The 17,765-nt window shown below is 48.1% G+C and overlaps 1 protein-coding gene across 11 annotated transcripts in view; it reads left to right on the forward strand.

The window, feature by feature from the left end:
- LOC137792018 (nuclear factor 1 B-type-like) overlaps positions 1–17,765 on the forward strand; it is a 63,919-nt gene that overhangs the window by 35,319 nt on the left and 10,835 nt on the right. For 3 of the 11 annotated variants that reach the window (XM_068587372.1, XM_068587370.1, XM_068587380.1), the window contains exons 3-10: positions 3,061–3,117; positions 4,877–4,945; positions 7,562–7,682; positions 8,031–8,152; positions 11,410–11,544; positions 11,631–11,815; positions 14,046–14,202; positions 14,588–14,670. In XM_068587372.1, coding sequence (XP_068443473.1) covers positions 3,061–3,117; positions 4,877–4,945; positions 7,562–7,682; positions 8,031–8,152; positions 11,410–11,544; positions 11,631–11,815; positions 14,046–14,202; positions 14,588–14,670 — 929 coding nt within the window. The remainder of the gene's footprint in view (positions 1–3,060; positions 3,118–4,876; positions 4,946–7,561; positions 7,683–8,030; positions 8,153–11,409; positions 11,545–11,630; positions 11,816–14,045; positions 14,203–14,587; positions 14,671–17,765) is intronic. The other 8 variants (XM_068587376.1, XM_068587375.1, XM_068587381.1 and 5 more) reach the window with 5 other exon arrangements.

The following is a 17,765-nucleotide window of genomic DNA, read 5'->3' on the forward strand; positions in this document are numbered from 1 at the left end:
GTTGTTTTTTTTTCTTCTGTTTCTTCTTCACTTCCTTCATGAAGCGGTTTGTTTATTTAAACTAGTGACAGGGACAGAGAGTGCCAAGAAATGTTGTTTTTGGAGTAAGGCCGTGTGTGTCCGTGCACGTTTATCTGTATGTGTGTGAAGGGCGCGCGTGCGTGCGTGCGTGTGTGTGTGTGTGTGTGTGTGTGTGTGAGTGGTGTCTAGCCCTGTGATCGAGGCCTGCCAAGCTCTCAGGGCAAATCCCAGCCTCCTCGACCGCAACACTGTTTATTTACAGGTTACACTACTGTTTATTTGAAGACTATCGGATTGGCTGGGGTTCTGCACGGGACACCTTTTAGACACAGACACCAGGCCTCGGGCTCCAAATATCCAACTTCTTTGCTGTATTTCAGCCACTTAATGTGCCGCACATTCATTTTTTAATCACGGGCAATTTGTATGCTTTTCCATTTAAGCCTTTGTAATCCATAATTATCTTTATTTGAGGCTTGAGTTCAATGCTTGTTGAGTGACAAGAAGGGGGTGAATGTAAAAGAATACAAAATGTGAAGTCAATGTAAATATAAACAGCAGGCTCGCGGCCTGACAAACGTGCAAGCACTGCTCCAAACAATGTCATAATCACCCTGAAAGCAGATGAAGGAGCGTGGAGCTGCCCTTCTCGGGTCAAAGGTAGAATGTAATGCAATAGGGGAGGTGTTTCCAGCTCCGGTGCAGGCCTGGCAGATGCGCCATATGCTCGCATCCCACCTTGAGTCATCCAGGTGGTCTCTCCTGGTGCTACAGTGGGGCCTCATGCTGGAAGATGCTGCCTGGGATCTCTAATTGCCGCCACCATCTGCTCTTTTTGTCATGGTTGCCTGTTCCGTCCTCGAAGAAAGGGAAGAAATAATAAATAAATCAACCAAAAACACAAAACTCTGATCCGATCTAACCTCTCCCGCCTCCCCCCCCCCCCCTTTGCTCCTTCTCGCCCCTCGCCACCTTTTCAGCGTTTACCTCATCTCCACTCTCCGGTGCTCTTTTCTCTCCCCTGGCCCGTTTCTCGCCCACTCAGCAGTTCTCGGGGCGAGCGTAGACTTGGCAGTCGTAACGAGACTGATGGATGACTCTGAAAGTGGCATGGGGGGGGGTGAAGGGGGAGGGAGGGAGGGAGGGGGGGAGACAGGGAGACAAGGCCACTGAGCTCCCTGCAATCACTTTATGGACATGTGCTGTGCCAAATCAGCTCACAAAAGCTGCACACTGTGTGTGTGTGTGTGTGTGTGTGTGTGTGTGTGTGTGTGTGTGTGTGGAGAAACTTAAAGGACTCGGGTACACGGCAAACTTTGTTGGGCCCAAACTTGAACATGTTGTCCAAGAGTGTACTTTCAATGGCATATATTGTATTATGGACACGATCAAACGTACTCTGAAACTATTTTGATGAGGTCATTTATTAAAGACAACCGCAAACAGTTTGGTCGATCCAGCGTCTCAAATTTGAAAATTTGGTGCTTGTCTCCGTTTCATACATTTTACTATTTTGGCGGTTTGTCGGGTGCATTTCGTTACTTCCTCCGATGTTGCAGCCATATCTGCTTTAAATATTTAAACCGTTCTCCGTGTGCACAAAAGAAAAAGTGGGATGAGAACGCACAAGTCACCCATATGTTTTTAGGAAGCAGAGCGGACATGGATTGCGAGACGATAACTTATATGTTACTGGTACATTTTTAGGGCTAAGTGTACTAAAAAAAGAGGGGATTTTTTTCTCTCCTTAACGTATGGTCCTGTTCCCTCCCTACTTTGTCATTGTTGAGCTCCGGCCAAGAACATTCTGTTTTTGCAGCGCTGTTTAATAGTCAAATTTAGTAGAGGGGGAACAAGTGAGCGAGGGAGAGAGACACAGGGAGAGAACAAGTAAGGGATAAATCTTTCAACTACTTTTCTCCTCCCCCCCTCCCCCCACTCCCTTCCTCCTCCTCCCTTCTCCCCGTTGCCTCCGTAACACTGCTCATGAGAGCTGCGGCAGGAAAAGGGGTGTTGTTGCAAGGCGAGGGTATCTGAGTTCACCGTCTTTATAGCGTCTTGTCTGGGCTCTCTCGACGTTGACGACGTAGAGGATAATCTCCCCGCTGGCTCTCATTGGGCCCTCGCCGTCTCCGGCCACGTGTGGACTTTTTGGGGCTCCACGCAGACGCCGTCCTCCACTCGTTTGGCAACGGCAGCCGCTGGCCGCTATTTTGAGTCCATCCCCCCCCCCCACACACACACACACACACACCACGAAAAACACACGCACAGATTGATATCTGACGACGAGGAATACAGTTCACTTTGATGTTTGATATGGAAAGGAAGAGATCAACCGGGGGCAGGAAGCTTCGAGGTAAAAGACGTCAGCCCGGGCCATCTCGTACCAGAGCCTGCGCGCTGTAGCCGCTGGAAAGAATTCCACTCATGTTTCCTTGTAGTTCCCCGCCCCTCCTGTCCTCTCGCTCCGTTTTGTTCTGTGCTCGTACCTTGCACAGCAGGACCGAACACCCCCCCCCCCCCCCCGCCCCCCACCCGATTCCCCCCAACACTCCCTTAGCCCCTGTGAAAAATTACCCAGAGGTCTGCCGGTAAAAAAGTTTTAGGCTATCCAGTGTCAGACAGAGAGCTATTTTCTTCCTTCTGCCTTCCCACTGTTCAAACAAAACTGTCTTGTTTAATGTACAGTGGGTATGCTCGCCTTGACGGGTAGATAAGGAAAAGCATTAACGCACCAGGAAGTCCTGAGTCCCCCCTGAAATGCACTTTGTCTTGTTCAGTGTCTTGACAGAAGTTGTTTCTTAATTTTAATTGACCTCCGTGAGTCCGTGGCTGTGGGGAGACCGACTGTAAATCAGATTAAACTTCTGATTCACTTAGTTTTTAATTACAAGTTACAGGATACAGTGCCCTCACCCAGCCACCAGGTGATATTTTCGAGAAATAATCAATGCTGACAAGAAACCAGTGTTTCAGTAAGATGTCCTCCTGCTTTACTAAGCCCCCCCCCCCTCCCGTCTCTCTGTGTGTTTGCAGACTCGCAGCAGTCAGGAAGTCCCAGTAACAATGAGCCAGGCAAGAACCCTCTTCCAGGTATGTACAGTACCAGTCGTCCTCCCTCCTCCCTCCTGTCATCGCTCTATTGTTCCTCTGCAGCTTGCCCTCTGTACAGCGGCCTACGTACACCATAGAAAATTCCTATAACCCCCCCCCCGAAAACTGTACTGTACTGCCTTAGGTTCATACCATGCAATGCCTTTGAAACAACAAAACCAGATTTTGTGAATTGGACTGCATGAAAGAGGCTATCTGTACCAAACCAGATCACCCAAACTGACATTTTTGACACCTTCCCCCGGCTCCGGCCGTGGTTTTCAACTATGCATGCGGTGAGGAGGGATAAAAGGAAATTGGATCATCAAATTTGAATCGGCGTCATCCTCGCCGCAACATCAAACGCGACATTCCAAAAAAAAAAAGGCGGAGGCACTAAAAAACTGGTGTGAAGACGTTACAGGAGATTGCACCTTTGGCTGGCAGCTGAGTGCGTCATGAGCCAGCTGCAGGGAATACTCTCCGACAGCGCTGCCGATCCCTGGGACTGACCTGCGCTGTGACGTCGCGGCATCGGAATGAAAATACTTTGAGAAGTATAATTAGTTGTCTACCTCAAGAGCTGGTTCTGCCGATGCCCGTGCCAAGGAAAACATGCTGGCGAGCCAATGACTGGAGCCTCGGAGGCCCTCGGCAGTGGCACGGTCCCTTGCGAAAGCCGTTGGCTCACTGGAGGCATGAGGCTTTGGAGGTGCCAATCGAGCCGTCCCGCCTATCTTTCTGGCACGGCCACGGGGCCTCTTGGCATTGCATCAAAGCCGAGCCCGGGTCATTTGGGTGTCAATAACCTGTCTGGCTATTTAACGTGTTTGATTCATAGCCTCCGATTAGTGTTGCTGATCCCTGGGCAGGTCATACAGAACACTGTCAACAATATACGTTGTTATTATTTGGCTTTAAACTACTTCCTCGGAAGACGGGAGGAACACATTTTGGCGTCGCGTTAGAACTGTACTTCCTGTACGAATACTGCAGTTAATGAGTCCTTGAGGTGGATCCTTCTCGGTGTGATAAGTTGTTTTGGCATGACCGTGTCAATGTTGACAGTCATGTGTATTTGATTGAAGGGCCTGGGGCTCAGCGTGGGCTCGTTCGTTGTACTTCCAGTTTGAGTCCACATGTCACTCCCTCCTCCTCACACACCTGTCCTGCCACTCTTTACTGCAATGCACACAACGACTTGCTGCGGTTTATTTATACACTTCAACTGAAAAACCAGCGCAGTAACTGACTTTTTTTTTCTTTCTTATGTTCAAGTCAACAATCCACAGATCAAATCTCATGGAAATAGGATCAAATACAGACGACCTAGACCCTTCGACGACAGAAAGACAGTCGTGAAAAATACTTGATGAAGTGTTCGGCTCAGGAGAAGACACTGATAAAATATCCCCCTTAACACTTTTGAAAAATATTATGGGATGACAGTGCTGAGATCCCTGTGTGCTGGTCTGTACCTGCGTGTTTGTCTTGTCTTTGGCGTATCTCAGTCCTCCTGTTAGTGTGTGACCTTTGTGCTCTGCCTAACTCTAAAATGTTGCACAAAATAGAAAGAAACATGTTTTTTTACGGGTTTCATTCAGACAGAAAATATTATTCTTTTACATTTTTTCTCAATGTTTCTGTTGATTTCACGTTCCACAGAACCTTTTTAAGTGTATTTTTCAAGCGGTATGAACGTGTTCATGAATAATAAGCTCGCCCGTGATAATGATTTCCTGTCTCTCTGTGTCCACAGTCTACTTGGAGGACAGCTTCATCAAATCCGGAGTCTTCAGTGTTACAGAACTGGTGCGAGTGTCCAGAAGTAAGTACACAACGACCCCGCACACACACACACACACACGCACACAGGTGTTTTCAGGTATTCCTTCACTTCTGCTCACGTTGACGATGGGCGGAGCTTCGCTGGGAATCACATCAGGACAAAGTCTGTGCACTTACAGGAATGTTGAAGGTGTACGTTTCCCTGTCCTAACAGGTGCAACCCAGTTAATATGAGAGTCAGGGAGAAGTCAATCAATCACAGCCTGCACACGCACACACAGCCCTGAGAAGACGTCTAATGGGAAAGCGGCAAACACCTTCAGCTCTGCCTTTGTTTCCCTTGTTTGCGTGTTGACACATAAACAGAATCTGTAACTTGCAGCTTTTTTTTCGACAAAGCCTCTGTGTATTTGTTGAAATCCGCCATACGACTGCAGTGTCTGCGGCAGATCCGGTTTGTCCGGTCTGCTTGGCAGCGCTCGACTGTATGAGCCTGCGTGCATCTGTAGAGACATGTCCGCCCACCGCAAAGCCGTTAAACGGTTGTCCCTCCAGCGGTCCTCTTGATAACTGAGGGCGCCCCAAGGTGCCCTTTTCCTGTACTTCAGCTCTGGAACATGCCTGCGGTGCACAACGACTCCAGTCACCCTCCATAACCTGTGTTTAAGAGAAACATGCCGGTGTTATGCCGTCTGTGTGTGTGTACCAGTCTCCTCGTCTTATGTATGAGACTCAGAGTGAGTGCTGTCATGTAGGACATGACTGTGATTCACTAAATTCTGATTTCTTGTCACAATTCTCTCACAATTTATACACCAAATTAGAGTTGAGTAAAGATAAATCCAGGAAAAAAAAATAGTAAAATCCTCCCAACTTTGCTTTGGTCCACGTTCGTGGGTTTAGAGCAACAAATAGTGTTTAACGCTGACCTTGTTTTCCATTCACCTGGCGTGCCAAAGTGCTTCTGATGTCGAAAACACGGACCAGGTTGTCTGTGCTGTCTCGTGCATCAACTCTGAAAGGCAGAACCTACTCATTTCGATGCTCCGAGACAGATTACCCTTTGAAAGGCTGTGTTTTTGTTTGGTGTTTAATTTGCCCCCTGACCAGATGGCCGCTGCGCCGGCGCGCTCGCTCTCATGTGACCGAGCCCGGTTTCACTAAAGCCAACTGAAGTCGAGCTGGAATTTTGAAAAGGTCGACGGACACACAGGAATTGTCACTCACTCAGCCGGTCACTCCCTGGGAAGATATCTAAGCAGCCGCTCGTCCGTCATCGCTCCTCTCTCCCGACTCTCCGGGCTGCTGAGACATTCTTTGAAGTCCATCAAAGGGGGCTGCGGAGTTCAAGGCTGACTTGCGATCCAGCATTTCGACGGGGACACTCATTAATACAACAGGAGCCTCCAACGCAAGTGTAAAGACATTTTGTCAACGGAAAATGTGGACATGCACGGGCAGATAAAACATTACATCCCCCCCTTCCCTCCCCTCCCCTCCCCCCACCATCTCCTGCCTCATACAGCAAGACACGGTACTCTGCTGAGGAGAAGCGCTGTGTGGCGAATGCAGCGTCATTGTTTCATTTACAGTTTCTTCAGCGTATGAAATGAGATGACAGGCAGGGCGCCGAGTGCCAAGAAGAGAGACAGTCAAGAGAAACCAGCACAGACAGAAATGGTTGGGGGTATCCTCCATCCATGAATGAAAAGAAGAAGAAGGAGAAAAAAAAAACACAAACAATGGCCTTGTATTCGGCGTCCTCGGGCCGGATGCATTCCTGCACAGACAGCTCGGTATGGGTAGCAGCGGTAGGGGCCTTTGCCAGGGCTGCAGTGGGCTGCCAGGGCGGAGGCTGGCGGAGGGATCGTGCCAGTGGTGAACCTCAGACCACAACAGACGGCGCCACACACTCCATCCTCTCATCGACTCCAAACCCGACCGACCGCTCGGGCCGCAGGCTCACACTGAAGGGCGAGAGGCGCGGGGAGGGGAGCGAGGGGAGCGAGAGAGTGCCGATGGGCGGCGAACTCCTTTTGTTCTGTAAACACTGGCGCGGCCTCCCCTTGAAACAATATCCCTCACCTTGACCGCAGTGAGAAAAACAACACCTTTCCCACTGTAAATCACCATGTGAGGAAACTGCTGAGTGTTATTCTGGACCAGAGGGAAGAGGAGGAAACATGTTGGTGATTGTGAATCCGGTTTCAAGTTTTAATGCATCACAAATGAGTCAATTTAGCAACACAATTGCCTGCTTTAGGTGCTTTTAGCGATTAAACACCGTTGACGTACTGCGATACATTTACATATTTCGTGGTAATTCAGCAGCTCCTGTAAACAGTCTTGTGAAGGCGCCCTTACCTGCAGCCACAACCGCATCGGGGAAGCGGTGACTTGTTAATCAGAGTGCTCAGCAGAAAACGCCCGTGATGGTCAGACAGTTAACCTGTGAAGTGGGAGCGCTTAATTTGATACGCAGGGCCTCTAAACACAAAGCGTCAATAACAGTCAGTCAAGCTATCGTGCAATTAATTGTGCGCCTCCAGATGCGAGTGCAGGGAAAGGTCTGACAACGCTGCTGACATCGGACTCCTTCTTTGCAAGTGATTACAGAGTAACTGTCTCTCTTTTGTTTCCTCTGTGTCCTCTGCAGTGCCCATCACCCACGGTGCTGCGGTAAACTTCTCCATGGCCGACATGCCCAGCCAGCCCTACTATCATGACCTGAACTCCAGCGTGGGGCTGCACCGCTCCCTGTCCTCCCCTCCCGGCAGGTCAGTGGAGGCCACAGCAGCGACGTTTGGGGCGGGGGCGGGGGGGGCTTTCTGTCATCGCGGTGATATTGTATATTATTATCAAGACAGAAAAAATGCCGCTTCTAGGATTTATGCTGAGCTATGCGAACCATCTCCTTAGCATACAGATATGAGAGTGGTATCAATCCTCTTGTCCAACATAGTGAATATGTGTATTTCTCAAAATGTCCCTTTCATAAACCTTCGCACAATGCGGGTTAACCTGCGGCAAACATTTGACACCAACTGCCCCGAATCCGAACAGGCGCCATTTTGTGATCCGTAAATACCAGAACAATGACCATGAACTTGCCCCATGTCCCACAGCAAAAGGCCCAAAACCGTCAACATGGAGGAGAACATGGACACCAGCCCGACGGGACCGGACTTCTACTCGTCACCCAGCTCGCCAGCCAGCAGCCGGGCCAACTGGCACGATCGAGAAGGAGGTGATTTTCCTGTTTTGGTTTGACCCCCCTTTTTTTCAACCGGGCTTGGATGCCCTTTGTCAGTCACGTCCTCGCATTCAAAACAGCCGAGCAGCCCGCGTGCGACCGCGGTCTGGCGCGGCTCGCCGCCGCACAGCAGCATGTTGACAGAGTTTAACGGGCGCTCGGCGAGCATTACTCGTTTCGCCCTCATCGCATGCAAATAGATTCGATCAAAGCGAGCGCCTCACGCTGTTTTTTAACAGCTGAACTCTCTTTCACGCTCCGCCTCGTCGTAAGCTACTGTACATCAATGCCGCCACCCGTTTCACCGCGGAGGAACTGCATCTGGTTCCTCTGCTCGTGAACCGGTTCAACCCTCTTAAAATACATACCATGACAGAGATAGCCCCAGGCATCGCCAGTCACATAAATGTCTGAACCCATTTGAACCGCTGTCTGAATGTAAATCTGTACGCGCTCGCACCTGTCGCTTACACAAAGGAAACATTGGATCCCACCGTGCGGGGACTCCGCTCTGAGAACAAACTGTTCCAGCCGAAACTCACAACTGCGATCCCGGCGCTCTGATCATTTTGAGTGTTCAAATGTTGGGCGTATCATTTTTCTTCATGCGCAGATAGCCGAAGCACCACGTGAGAGGCTTGTATAGAGACATGCCGTTTTTTTTTATAAACCTCATGCCGAGCTGTTAGACCCGCGGGGCGAACGTGTCGGATGACTTTTCATCAGGAAATCAGTCCATGCATCTTGGCTGAACTTGAGAGGAATCTCCCCATCAGCAGAGTTTTTGGTGATGGCGTGCCAACTTTCAAAAGGCACAGGGCTAGTTTGAAGGGAATTACGAACTAAAGCTCACCTAATGAGCTCATGTATTGGGCTTACTAGATGTGGGAGGGGAAAAAAAGGAAAAGATAGAGCTGCGCAGAGCAGAAAAAACAAGCCGTCCTGCCCGCTCGCGAGAGAGAGAGAGAGAGAAAGCGAGATCCTCCCGGGACGGCTCGCATGTCTCATTACGTGGTGTTACTCCTGGTGCAGAGCGGAGCCCGTCACCCTTTTAATTAAGGCCTCACTGTCCCGTGTTTCCGGATCATTCTCTCTCTCTGCTGACTTCTCTCTACACTCTGCTGCCCGCACACCGCCTCTGGATTTGAAGTGGTAGGAAACAAAGTGATTTGAAGTGAAATGTCCCACCTTTATTTTTTCTCTGACTCTTGAATCATAATTATACTTAATAAACCCCCTTTTGTTGTGATTCTCTACACAGGCCTATTTTTTTTTCATAATTTAAATATAATAAGTAGGAAGGCTGAGGGAGGAAAACGCCAGCTGACACACATGCGACTCAGCGCTGGTGGGATTCAACCGCAGCCCAATGTGGGAACGGGAATATGTAGCCTGTCCCTCTGCACAAGGCCTGAGAGTATTGCTGTGCGTAAACTTAGACGCTTTGGGGCGAGGAGAAAGGGAAAGCAGTGGGTAGGAAACTCTACGAAGACAGCCATTATTCTGTCAGGGGAGAATAAATGAGAAGTGGGGTGATATTAAACCCATATGAGGCCTCCCAAGTGCCAAGCGGCCATTTCTCGCTCAACAAAACCTCTCCATGTAGAAGAAGAAACTGTTTCTCTTTTCTTTTATTAGGGAAAGTACTGCAGGAATTAAGACTTTTTTTTTTTGAGTTTTTTTTTTTTTTTTTATGTGAACGAACACATTTGCAACTGGTTTAAATAATCACTTTGGACTTTTTATTTACACTATTTAAACTGTTTCTGGTAATTCATTGTCCAGTTTAATTTCCCCAGGCGGTTCAGTCGATTCCCTGAAGGGTTTAATTAGCACCAGAGAGGAAAAGCTGAATGCCATCACCACAGAAAATATTTCCTATTTATACTTGGAAACATTTAGCAGTGATATCAATCTTCTCAGAGGTATTTCTCCCTCTGACACAAAAATTAAAGCACTTAAGCCTGTATCCTCTTGCAACCTCAGACTGGGAAATCCCCCTGAATTCCAGCCACCTTTGTCGCTCTCTCTCTCCGGAGAAGAGGGATTGTACCCGCCACTCGGGTGGATCCTTCCATGTCGGAGGAGGGAAAAGGTGGTTGACACTGTGGGAATGCCTCAGCAACAGGGTTTATATAGCTTATTTTTGAGTTTGGGGGGGGGGGAGATATGGATGATTTAAAAGTTATACGCCCAAAGAATCTGTGACAGACCAGAGAAGCACTTGACGGATGTTCATAGAGGAAGCCGGAGCAGACATCGGCCGTTGCCTCTCGCATCTATTTGTTATCACGCTCCCTCCAGACACCTTGTCTTACCACGGAAAATTGAAAACCTCACCGCCGTGACAGCAGAACATTGCTCATGAAAGTGTGGCGGAGCAATATTGTGCAACTTTCAAGAGATTATGCGCATACTTTGAGTTCATAAGAACTACGCTCCTTTTTTTTAAATTTTTTTTTTAAAACAAATCTCATGTCTTCCGCCGAGCCTTCGGGATCGTTCACGGGGAATTACAGTACAGCTTGTCAGACACCGTGTAAGGCCGCGGCGAGCAGATGTTACAGTGTAATGTTCGATTTAAGATTACGTGAGGGTCTCAAAATTCTTAAATCCCATTTGAGCGACCGGCTGCTTTTCAACTGTGCCTCCGATCGCTGGATTTAATCGTCTGCTTTTTCACAGGACTCGTATTTCTCCGGGATGTCAAGAGATTTGTTATGATTCCAGAGATGATGAGTGATTTTGACCCTTTGCGGTGTCTCTAATTCACAAAATACATGGTCCCTTTGTCTACTACATTCGCTAAAGACAGGGTGCCCTCGGTAATACTAATCCTACGCAGATCAAATTCTGCTTAATTTCAACCGTAATTCATTTTTGGCACTTAATTCCTTTCCTCCGTGAGAAATGGAAGCATTAGTGGAAGCTAGAGGGGAAGGTTTTTTTTACTCATTTTCAGCAACACACCTATTTATGCCAAAAAAGAAAAGAGGAAAAAAAAATATTTTTGTGCATTGGTGATGTAATTTAATAAAATTTTGTTAAATACGACACAGAAGCTGGAAAATATTTCTGCCATCTGGTCCTGTGCAAATATGCTAAAAGGGAACTGATGAAAGACTTTTAAGACTCTAAATAATCAATAAGACATGTAGAAATGTTCTGACTGTGAGCATGTGTTGATGTGTGTGTGCGCGTGTGTGTGTGTGTGTGCGTGTGTGCTTGTGTGTGTGTGTTTTCCCCACCAGCAGATATGTCATCTCCCACCATGAAGAAGCCAGAGAAGCCGCTGTTCAGCCCCACCTCCCCGCAGGACTCCTCACCACGACTCAGCACTTTCTCTCAGTCTCATCACCCGGGCCTCACAGGTGTAGGACACAGTGGTGAGTTGCTGCTCACTCTAACTCTCACGCGCACCCTCGAAGCCTCGTCGTCCTCTCACAACTCTTCCGTCCGTCCGGCTTTGCAGTTATATCGACGAGGAGCCCCCCTCCGCACTCGCCGCTGCAGTTCTCGGCCTCCTCCATCTTGCCCCCGGCGCCGTCGCCCTACTTCTCGCACACCACCATCCGCTACCCGCCGCACCTCAACCCAGCCGATACCCTCAAGAGCTACGTGCCGTCATACGACCCGTCCAGCCCACAGAGCAGCCAGGTCAGTGATTTTTTTTTTTTTTGTCTCCGGAGAATCCGTTTTGTTGGCCAGAAGTCGGAAAAAAAAGACTGTTTGGCAAGAGTTCCATGGCCTCAAGTAGTCTTTTGTTATCTTGTTCGGCTCTATTCCCATTTGACCTGAGATAAATTATAGCATGCATTTGTCATTATTTCATTACTGCCTCACTGGACTATTTGCAAGTAGAGAAACATCATCCTGTTTTGATCTCTCTTGTATCTGAAACTTGCTCCTGGTCTTTCATTATGTCATTAGACTGAACTGCTTTTTCTCTTCTTCTTTTTTCTTTCTAGAACATCTAAAAAAATATAAATTATAAAACCACAAACTCACATTTTAAGGCCCCGAACCCGACCAAAGTTCATATTAATAATATTAGGCAAACACCACAGTTAACAAATTAGTTTAATTCACGGTGAATTAAATCAAAGTTCAATCAAACCACTGTTTCAAATTGCGGACAACCCCAGACTGAACTTTGCAGAGCACTTCATGTGACTGAGAAGCGTATGTTTTCTGTTTGATATAATGCTCTTGGCAAAGGTCAAAGTAGGCTCTCTGCCTTAAATTTGTAGCCGTGCTAAAAAACAACAACCCGACGTCTCCGCAAAGAAGTCAACCAAACTCTTGCGATAGGCAGTCACACGTGACATACAAAACTGTATCAGGACATCGTAGTAAATCAAACCGCTCAGGGCTCTTATATATTGATATACATATATTCTGGGCGTACACTGCAGCCAGTGTGTTGGAGAGAGAGCAGGCGTCTCTATAGATGAGAGAGCCGTGTGATATTTATGTGAGTTTTATATCCCCGCTGTTCTCACTGTAAACAAAGGCCTCGTAGACGGCTCCATCTCCAGAGCAGGGAGCGAGCCAGAGGGGTATGGTGTGGGGTGGGAGGGTGTGTGTGTGTGTGTGTGTGTGTGTGGGGGGGGGGGTTGTTACTCTAGAGAAAAACCGCGGGGAATGATAAAGGTTGTAAATATTTGCCGTTGCCGGGGCCCGGCTCTTGTGCAGAATTAACTGGCCCTCTGCTGGGGTGCTGGAGAAAGGAGAGAGAGAGGGTGGGGTGGTGGCGGGCGAGTGAGAACGCTGGATACCAGTTTGGGGAGGGAGGAGGGGGGGGGGGGCTCAGCAAATAACACAGCGCTTATAATCCCATGGCCGAGTGCCAGAATGTTTTTATGCTTGCTTTAACGCAGATTATATTACACTCTAATTAAACATTCTATTCACATGGAGGGGAACCCTGTGGACACAATTCTTTTCCAAAAAGGCCTGTTTGAGTTTTGAACTCGGGGCGGCCCTGAAATGAACGCCCCAGACAGTCTCCAGCCGTCTGCAAAGAGTAGCTCCCACTAGCTTCCTTTATGTCCTCCTCTATATATATATAGTCCCCGCCGCCGCGCTCTCTGGAGCCGCACATTCACGCCATTGTGACGGGTCGCTCCACAGCTCGCGCAGTCTTTTCATGCCCGAATCCTCTAAATGTCATTTATGAGCGCCATTAAAATCATTGTTTAAAATCATGTAGGAAATCCATCGCAAGTGACTGAGGCTCTATTGTTGCTCTCGCCCCCCCCCCCCCCCCCCCCCCCCCCCCCCTCACGAACCCCTCACCATCCTCCCGTCAGAGTTTTAGTAATAACTGTGACAACACAGCGAATGTAAGGACTCAAATCTTCTCCTCAGATGGAGCATTGAGTGCACGAGCGAGCCGTCCAGTCAGCTTTTGTTGTTGGTTTTGTGAGGACAAACCGAGCCGTTAAGAGGAACTAACTATCCCAGAAACAAGGAGAGGACATTAGGTTTTCGTCTTTAGTGCTCACCGTTTTGGAAAAGTGTTGCTTGTTACATGCTTGTATTTGTTTTATTGAGATCTACCCGACTGCACATTTACGAGCAAACAAGAGCTCATAAACATAAGTCACTGGACCAGAGTTGGCCTGTCCGCCCGTAGGGTTCGATTTTGGTGTCAGACCAAACAAAATGCAGTGCTTTGCTAGTTTTTTGTGTGCTAAATGAACCATTCCTGTTTTAGGATTTCTTTTTTCTTTATTTGAAAAATAAGCAGATATTAATATTATCAATTCATGACCATCCGAATGTAAGAACCACAGAGATGAAGCAAAGCCTCTCCACGTGTTTTGCATGAATATATCTTTTTTTTTTTCCTTTCTTTTTCTTTTTTTTTTTTTTTTAAATGAAGCGCTCTGTACCCCACCTGCAGCCGAACAGCAGTGGTCAGGTCGGAAAGGTCCCGGGCCACTTCACCCCAGTCCTGGCTCCCTCCCCACACCACGGCGCCGTGCGACCCGTCTCGCTCTCCATGCCAGACACCAAGCCCATCACCACGTCAACAGAAGGTGAGTCTGGGCCATCCGGCACTGCAAACCCACACCCACTACCTGCTGCACACCTCGAGTACACACCTACGTCATCGCAGCAGGGTGACTGGAAGTCAACGTTTAGACAAAAAAAAATGGAAATGACAAAAGAAACACTCCCAACAATAGAAAATAGTATTTGTGGAAAGTATCTCATGGGAAAAAATGTCCATATGACTGAAGAATGGGAGTGTGTCCAAAGTTGACCCTCGTGGGACTCCACATGCTCTTCGCTGTTGGTTGTTTGTAAAGTTGACTGATGGCAGGCCACTGTGGATAAAAGCAACAGCGACGTGTGGATTCCTCAAATGCAAATTGTAACGCAAGCATGTATTTGTGTTTTTTGTGATGGCATGTTACCCAGGCTACTCAGCCCCTGGCACTCCGACGGCCAACCGCTTTGTCGGCCTGAGCCCCAGAGATCCAGCCTTCCTCCACCAGCAACAGGTGAGATCTCCCCCCCCTCCCCGTTCCCCGTCCCTTCCCCTCCAGAACTCACCTCACCCGCCCCCCCCCCCCTTTATCCGTTCATGTTCTGTCCCCCCATCTCCTCCTCCCCCGCACATCGGATGGGAAATCCCTGCTCTCTGAATTTGATCCTCTCGGCGCTTCTGAGATCAGATCAGAGCACTCGTAGGCTGAGGTCAAGCATAGCATTCACTACCGGCACAAAGAATTAACACGGTGTTCAGACCTCAAAAGGATTGAGCCTTCACGCAAAAATAAATACGATGCGGTTCTGTTTGGGAATTTTTTATTGTTATTAACACTTCCGATGGAGTTTTTTTTCCCTACGACTCTTGAAAGATCCTAAATTAATACATTTTTTATTTATTTATTTATATATATTTATATTAATTCACTTTATAAGCAGCGTATAATTCACCTCATGTGAGTAATCCAGGCATATGTTTCTCCAAAAATGTATTATATGTATATAAGATATCATTTGGAGTGTGTGTTGAAAGCAGAACGACCGGCTCCTTAGGTTTCTTAAAGAAAGTCAGGAAATTCATTGTCATTGTGTGGTCACTACTCAGAAGATGGATGGGACGTGTGGGTGTCTTCAAGAGTGTAATGTGCTCGGCTCTCTTTCCTTCACACATTATTTTACACACACACACACACACACACACACACACAGCACATGTAATCAGCACACTCATTTAGGGTACACAAGCTGAATATTTATCATTGGCGTCACGCGGTTGCCCCAGCAGCGGTCCTAAGGCAGATGTGGTCTCCCTGTGTGTGTGTCTGTGTGTGTCTGTGTGTGTGTGTGTGTGCGTACGTGAGGGTGTTTGTGAGTGTCGGCGAGGTTCGGAGTGATGCGGCGTTGTCGGACCGGGAGGCAGCGCTCTCCCCCACCCCGTCTTATTGAAAGCGCTGGTCTCAGGCCAAAGCTTTTCCAACCACAACTAATTGAATGCATCTGCACGCGGCTCCATAATGATCGTCGGGTTTCTCCTCAGCTCGTTTAAAAAACATTTTTTTTTTATGCTTAGTGAAAATGACAAAGCTGGCCTGTGTTTCCTCACTCCTTTCTTCATTTTTTTCTCTCTTTCTTTTTATTGCCCCCCCTCCCTTTTTCAGAGTAGGCAAACCAAATATATATAAATATTGATGGATGTTTGTCAGCAGTCATGGGATGCTTTTATTCCACTCGGGAGGAAGAGGAGGAGAGGGAGGCTTCTCTTGGCTGATGTCACACAGTTTCTCTCCCTTGCTGCTGCTTTCAGTGAGGCACAAAGTGACTACACACACATCAGCAGTCTGATCAGAGCTGAGCAGCTGAATTTTGTCCAAAGCTTCGGCCCCCAGAAGGCTAAATCAGCCAGATAGCATATCAGTATGATCATTCCATGAAACAATGCTGTTTCCTTTTTGTTGGTCATTTCTAATTCCCCAATTATCCTCAAACACGCTTGTGTGGTCCTGTTGCACCATCAAGACCAAGCAGAAAGTATTTCAGGCCGAGCAAAGACAAACCTTTCACAGTCGGGGAGCGTAAAACGCGTAAAGAAGAAAGCCACGCTATATCCAAAACGAATAAGTCTTCTTGTCATCTTAAAGAACTCTAAACAGTCTTACAATTGATTCATCATGCTTCTGCTTGTCACAGTTGTTTTTTGTTTTCTGTGGTATGATTTTAACGGCCTGGGGTCTGGCCCCGGCGACGCGGTCCGACACCGAGCCAAGTCCCAACACTTTCACCCAATACTCCGTCATTGTCCTCATCTGGCAATGGGGACGTTTAGTTTGTGGGATCTGTGAGGCTCACCCGCACTTTCACTTCTTTAGTCGCAGCCGTTTGTCGCAGGGGCTCGGTAGGAAAGGGAAAGAAAGGCACGCGCACATGGCGAGAGATTTCAGGTTTTTAAACGTGGTCTCAGTCTGTCTGTGTGTGTCTGTCTGTGTGTGTCTGTCTGTGTGTGTCTGAGGCCAAGACTTCACTGCATCCAGCTCTACTGCTGTCAGAGCTACGCTTAGTTTATTTCTTTAAACAGAGGGAAAACAGATTCATCTTCATTTGTGGAACGCTGGAATCATTGTACATTGTTTGAATTACACACACTGAATGGTTATTGTCTTCTTTAATTACTATAACACAACTTAATTGCCATCGAATAACTTTTCAGAGCAGTTTGAAAATATGGCACCACTAAAGTAGATGTCCCTGGACACACAGACGCACACAGACGCACACAGTCGGCTTGAAAAACAACAACAACAAAAAAAAAAAAAACCCCACCAAAACCAAACAACAGCACCACACGCTCCCACACCTGCTCTACAATTCCCAGGCAGCGAGTGTGTGAACACCCTCCATTCATCTCTCGCCTTGGTTAACCCCTCGAGGGAATGCCGGCGTCGAGCATTCCGCGGGGAAAGATCCGCGATCAGATGTCATTTGGTATTATCTAAGGAAGGATCCTAATCCACAATCTGCCCGCATCTGTTTGCTAACGTTCCCCGGCTCAGTCCCCCTTTTCCCCGCCGCCCGTGCCACTCTGATGTGCCGGTGCCAGCGGACAGATGGCGAGCCCCTCGAGGAGCGGTGGCACCGAGCGTCTGGCCCGGCCCGCACATTCTCTCCAAGCTTTTGTCAGGCTGGAGAGCGCGAGAGCGGCGTGGGGGCTTAGTCGCCCAACCCCCCCGCCACCACCCCCGAACACAGAGACAACACACTGGATGGAACGAGATGCATTGTTTCCTACGATGGTGCTAATTTAGCAGCTATTGATCAAATGAAACGGACATCAAACTGGAACATAATGAACCGTTGAAACGTCCTGGAGAGGCCGAGAATTCTCTGGTTCTTTCCACTACTTCGCCTTTTTCCCTACCCGGGTAGAAAAATCAAGCCGCGTAACCGCGGCGCGGCGCTGTATTTAAGTGCGGCTTAAGTAGGAAGCCATCATCGTCTCCGGATGTGTCCGCCCAGGTGCTCGGAGGAGAAAGAACACATTTCTTGACCGCTGCAAATGGCTTTGAATATTCAGTGTATGCGTATATCTGATTAAATCCCTCTTAAGAGCCTC

This window comes from Clinocottus analis, unplaced genomic scaffold (assembly GCF_023055335.1).
Source record: "Clinocottus analis isolate CAN_PGR_092001 unplaced genomic scaffold, fCliAna1.0.p SCAF_21, whole genome shotgun sequence".
Lineage (NCBI taxonomy): Eukaryota > Metazoa > Chordata > Actinopteri > Perciformes > Cottidae > Clinocottus > Clinocottus analis.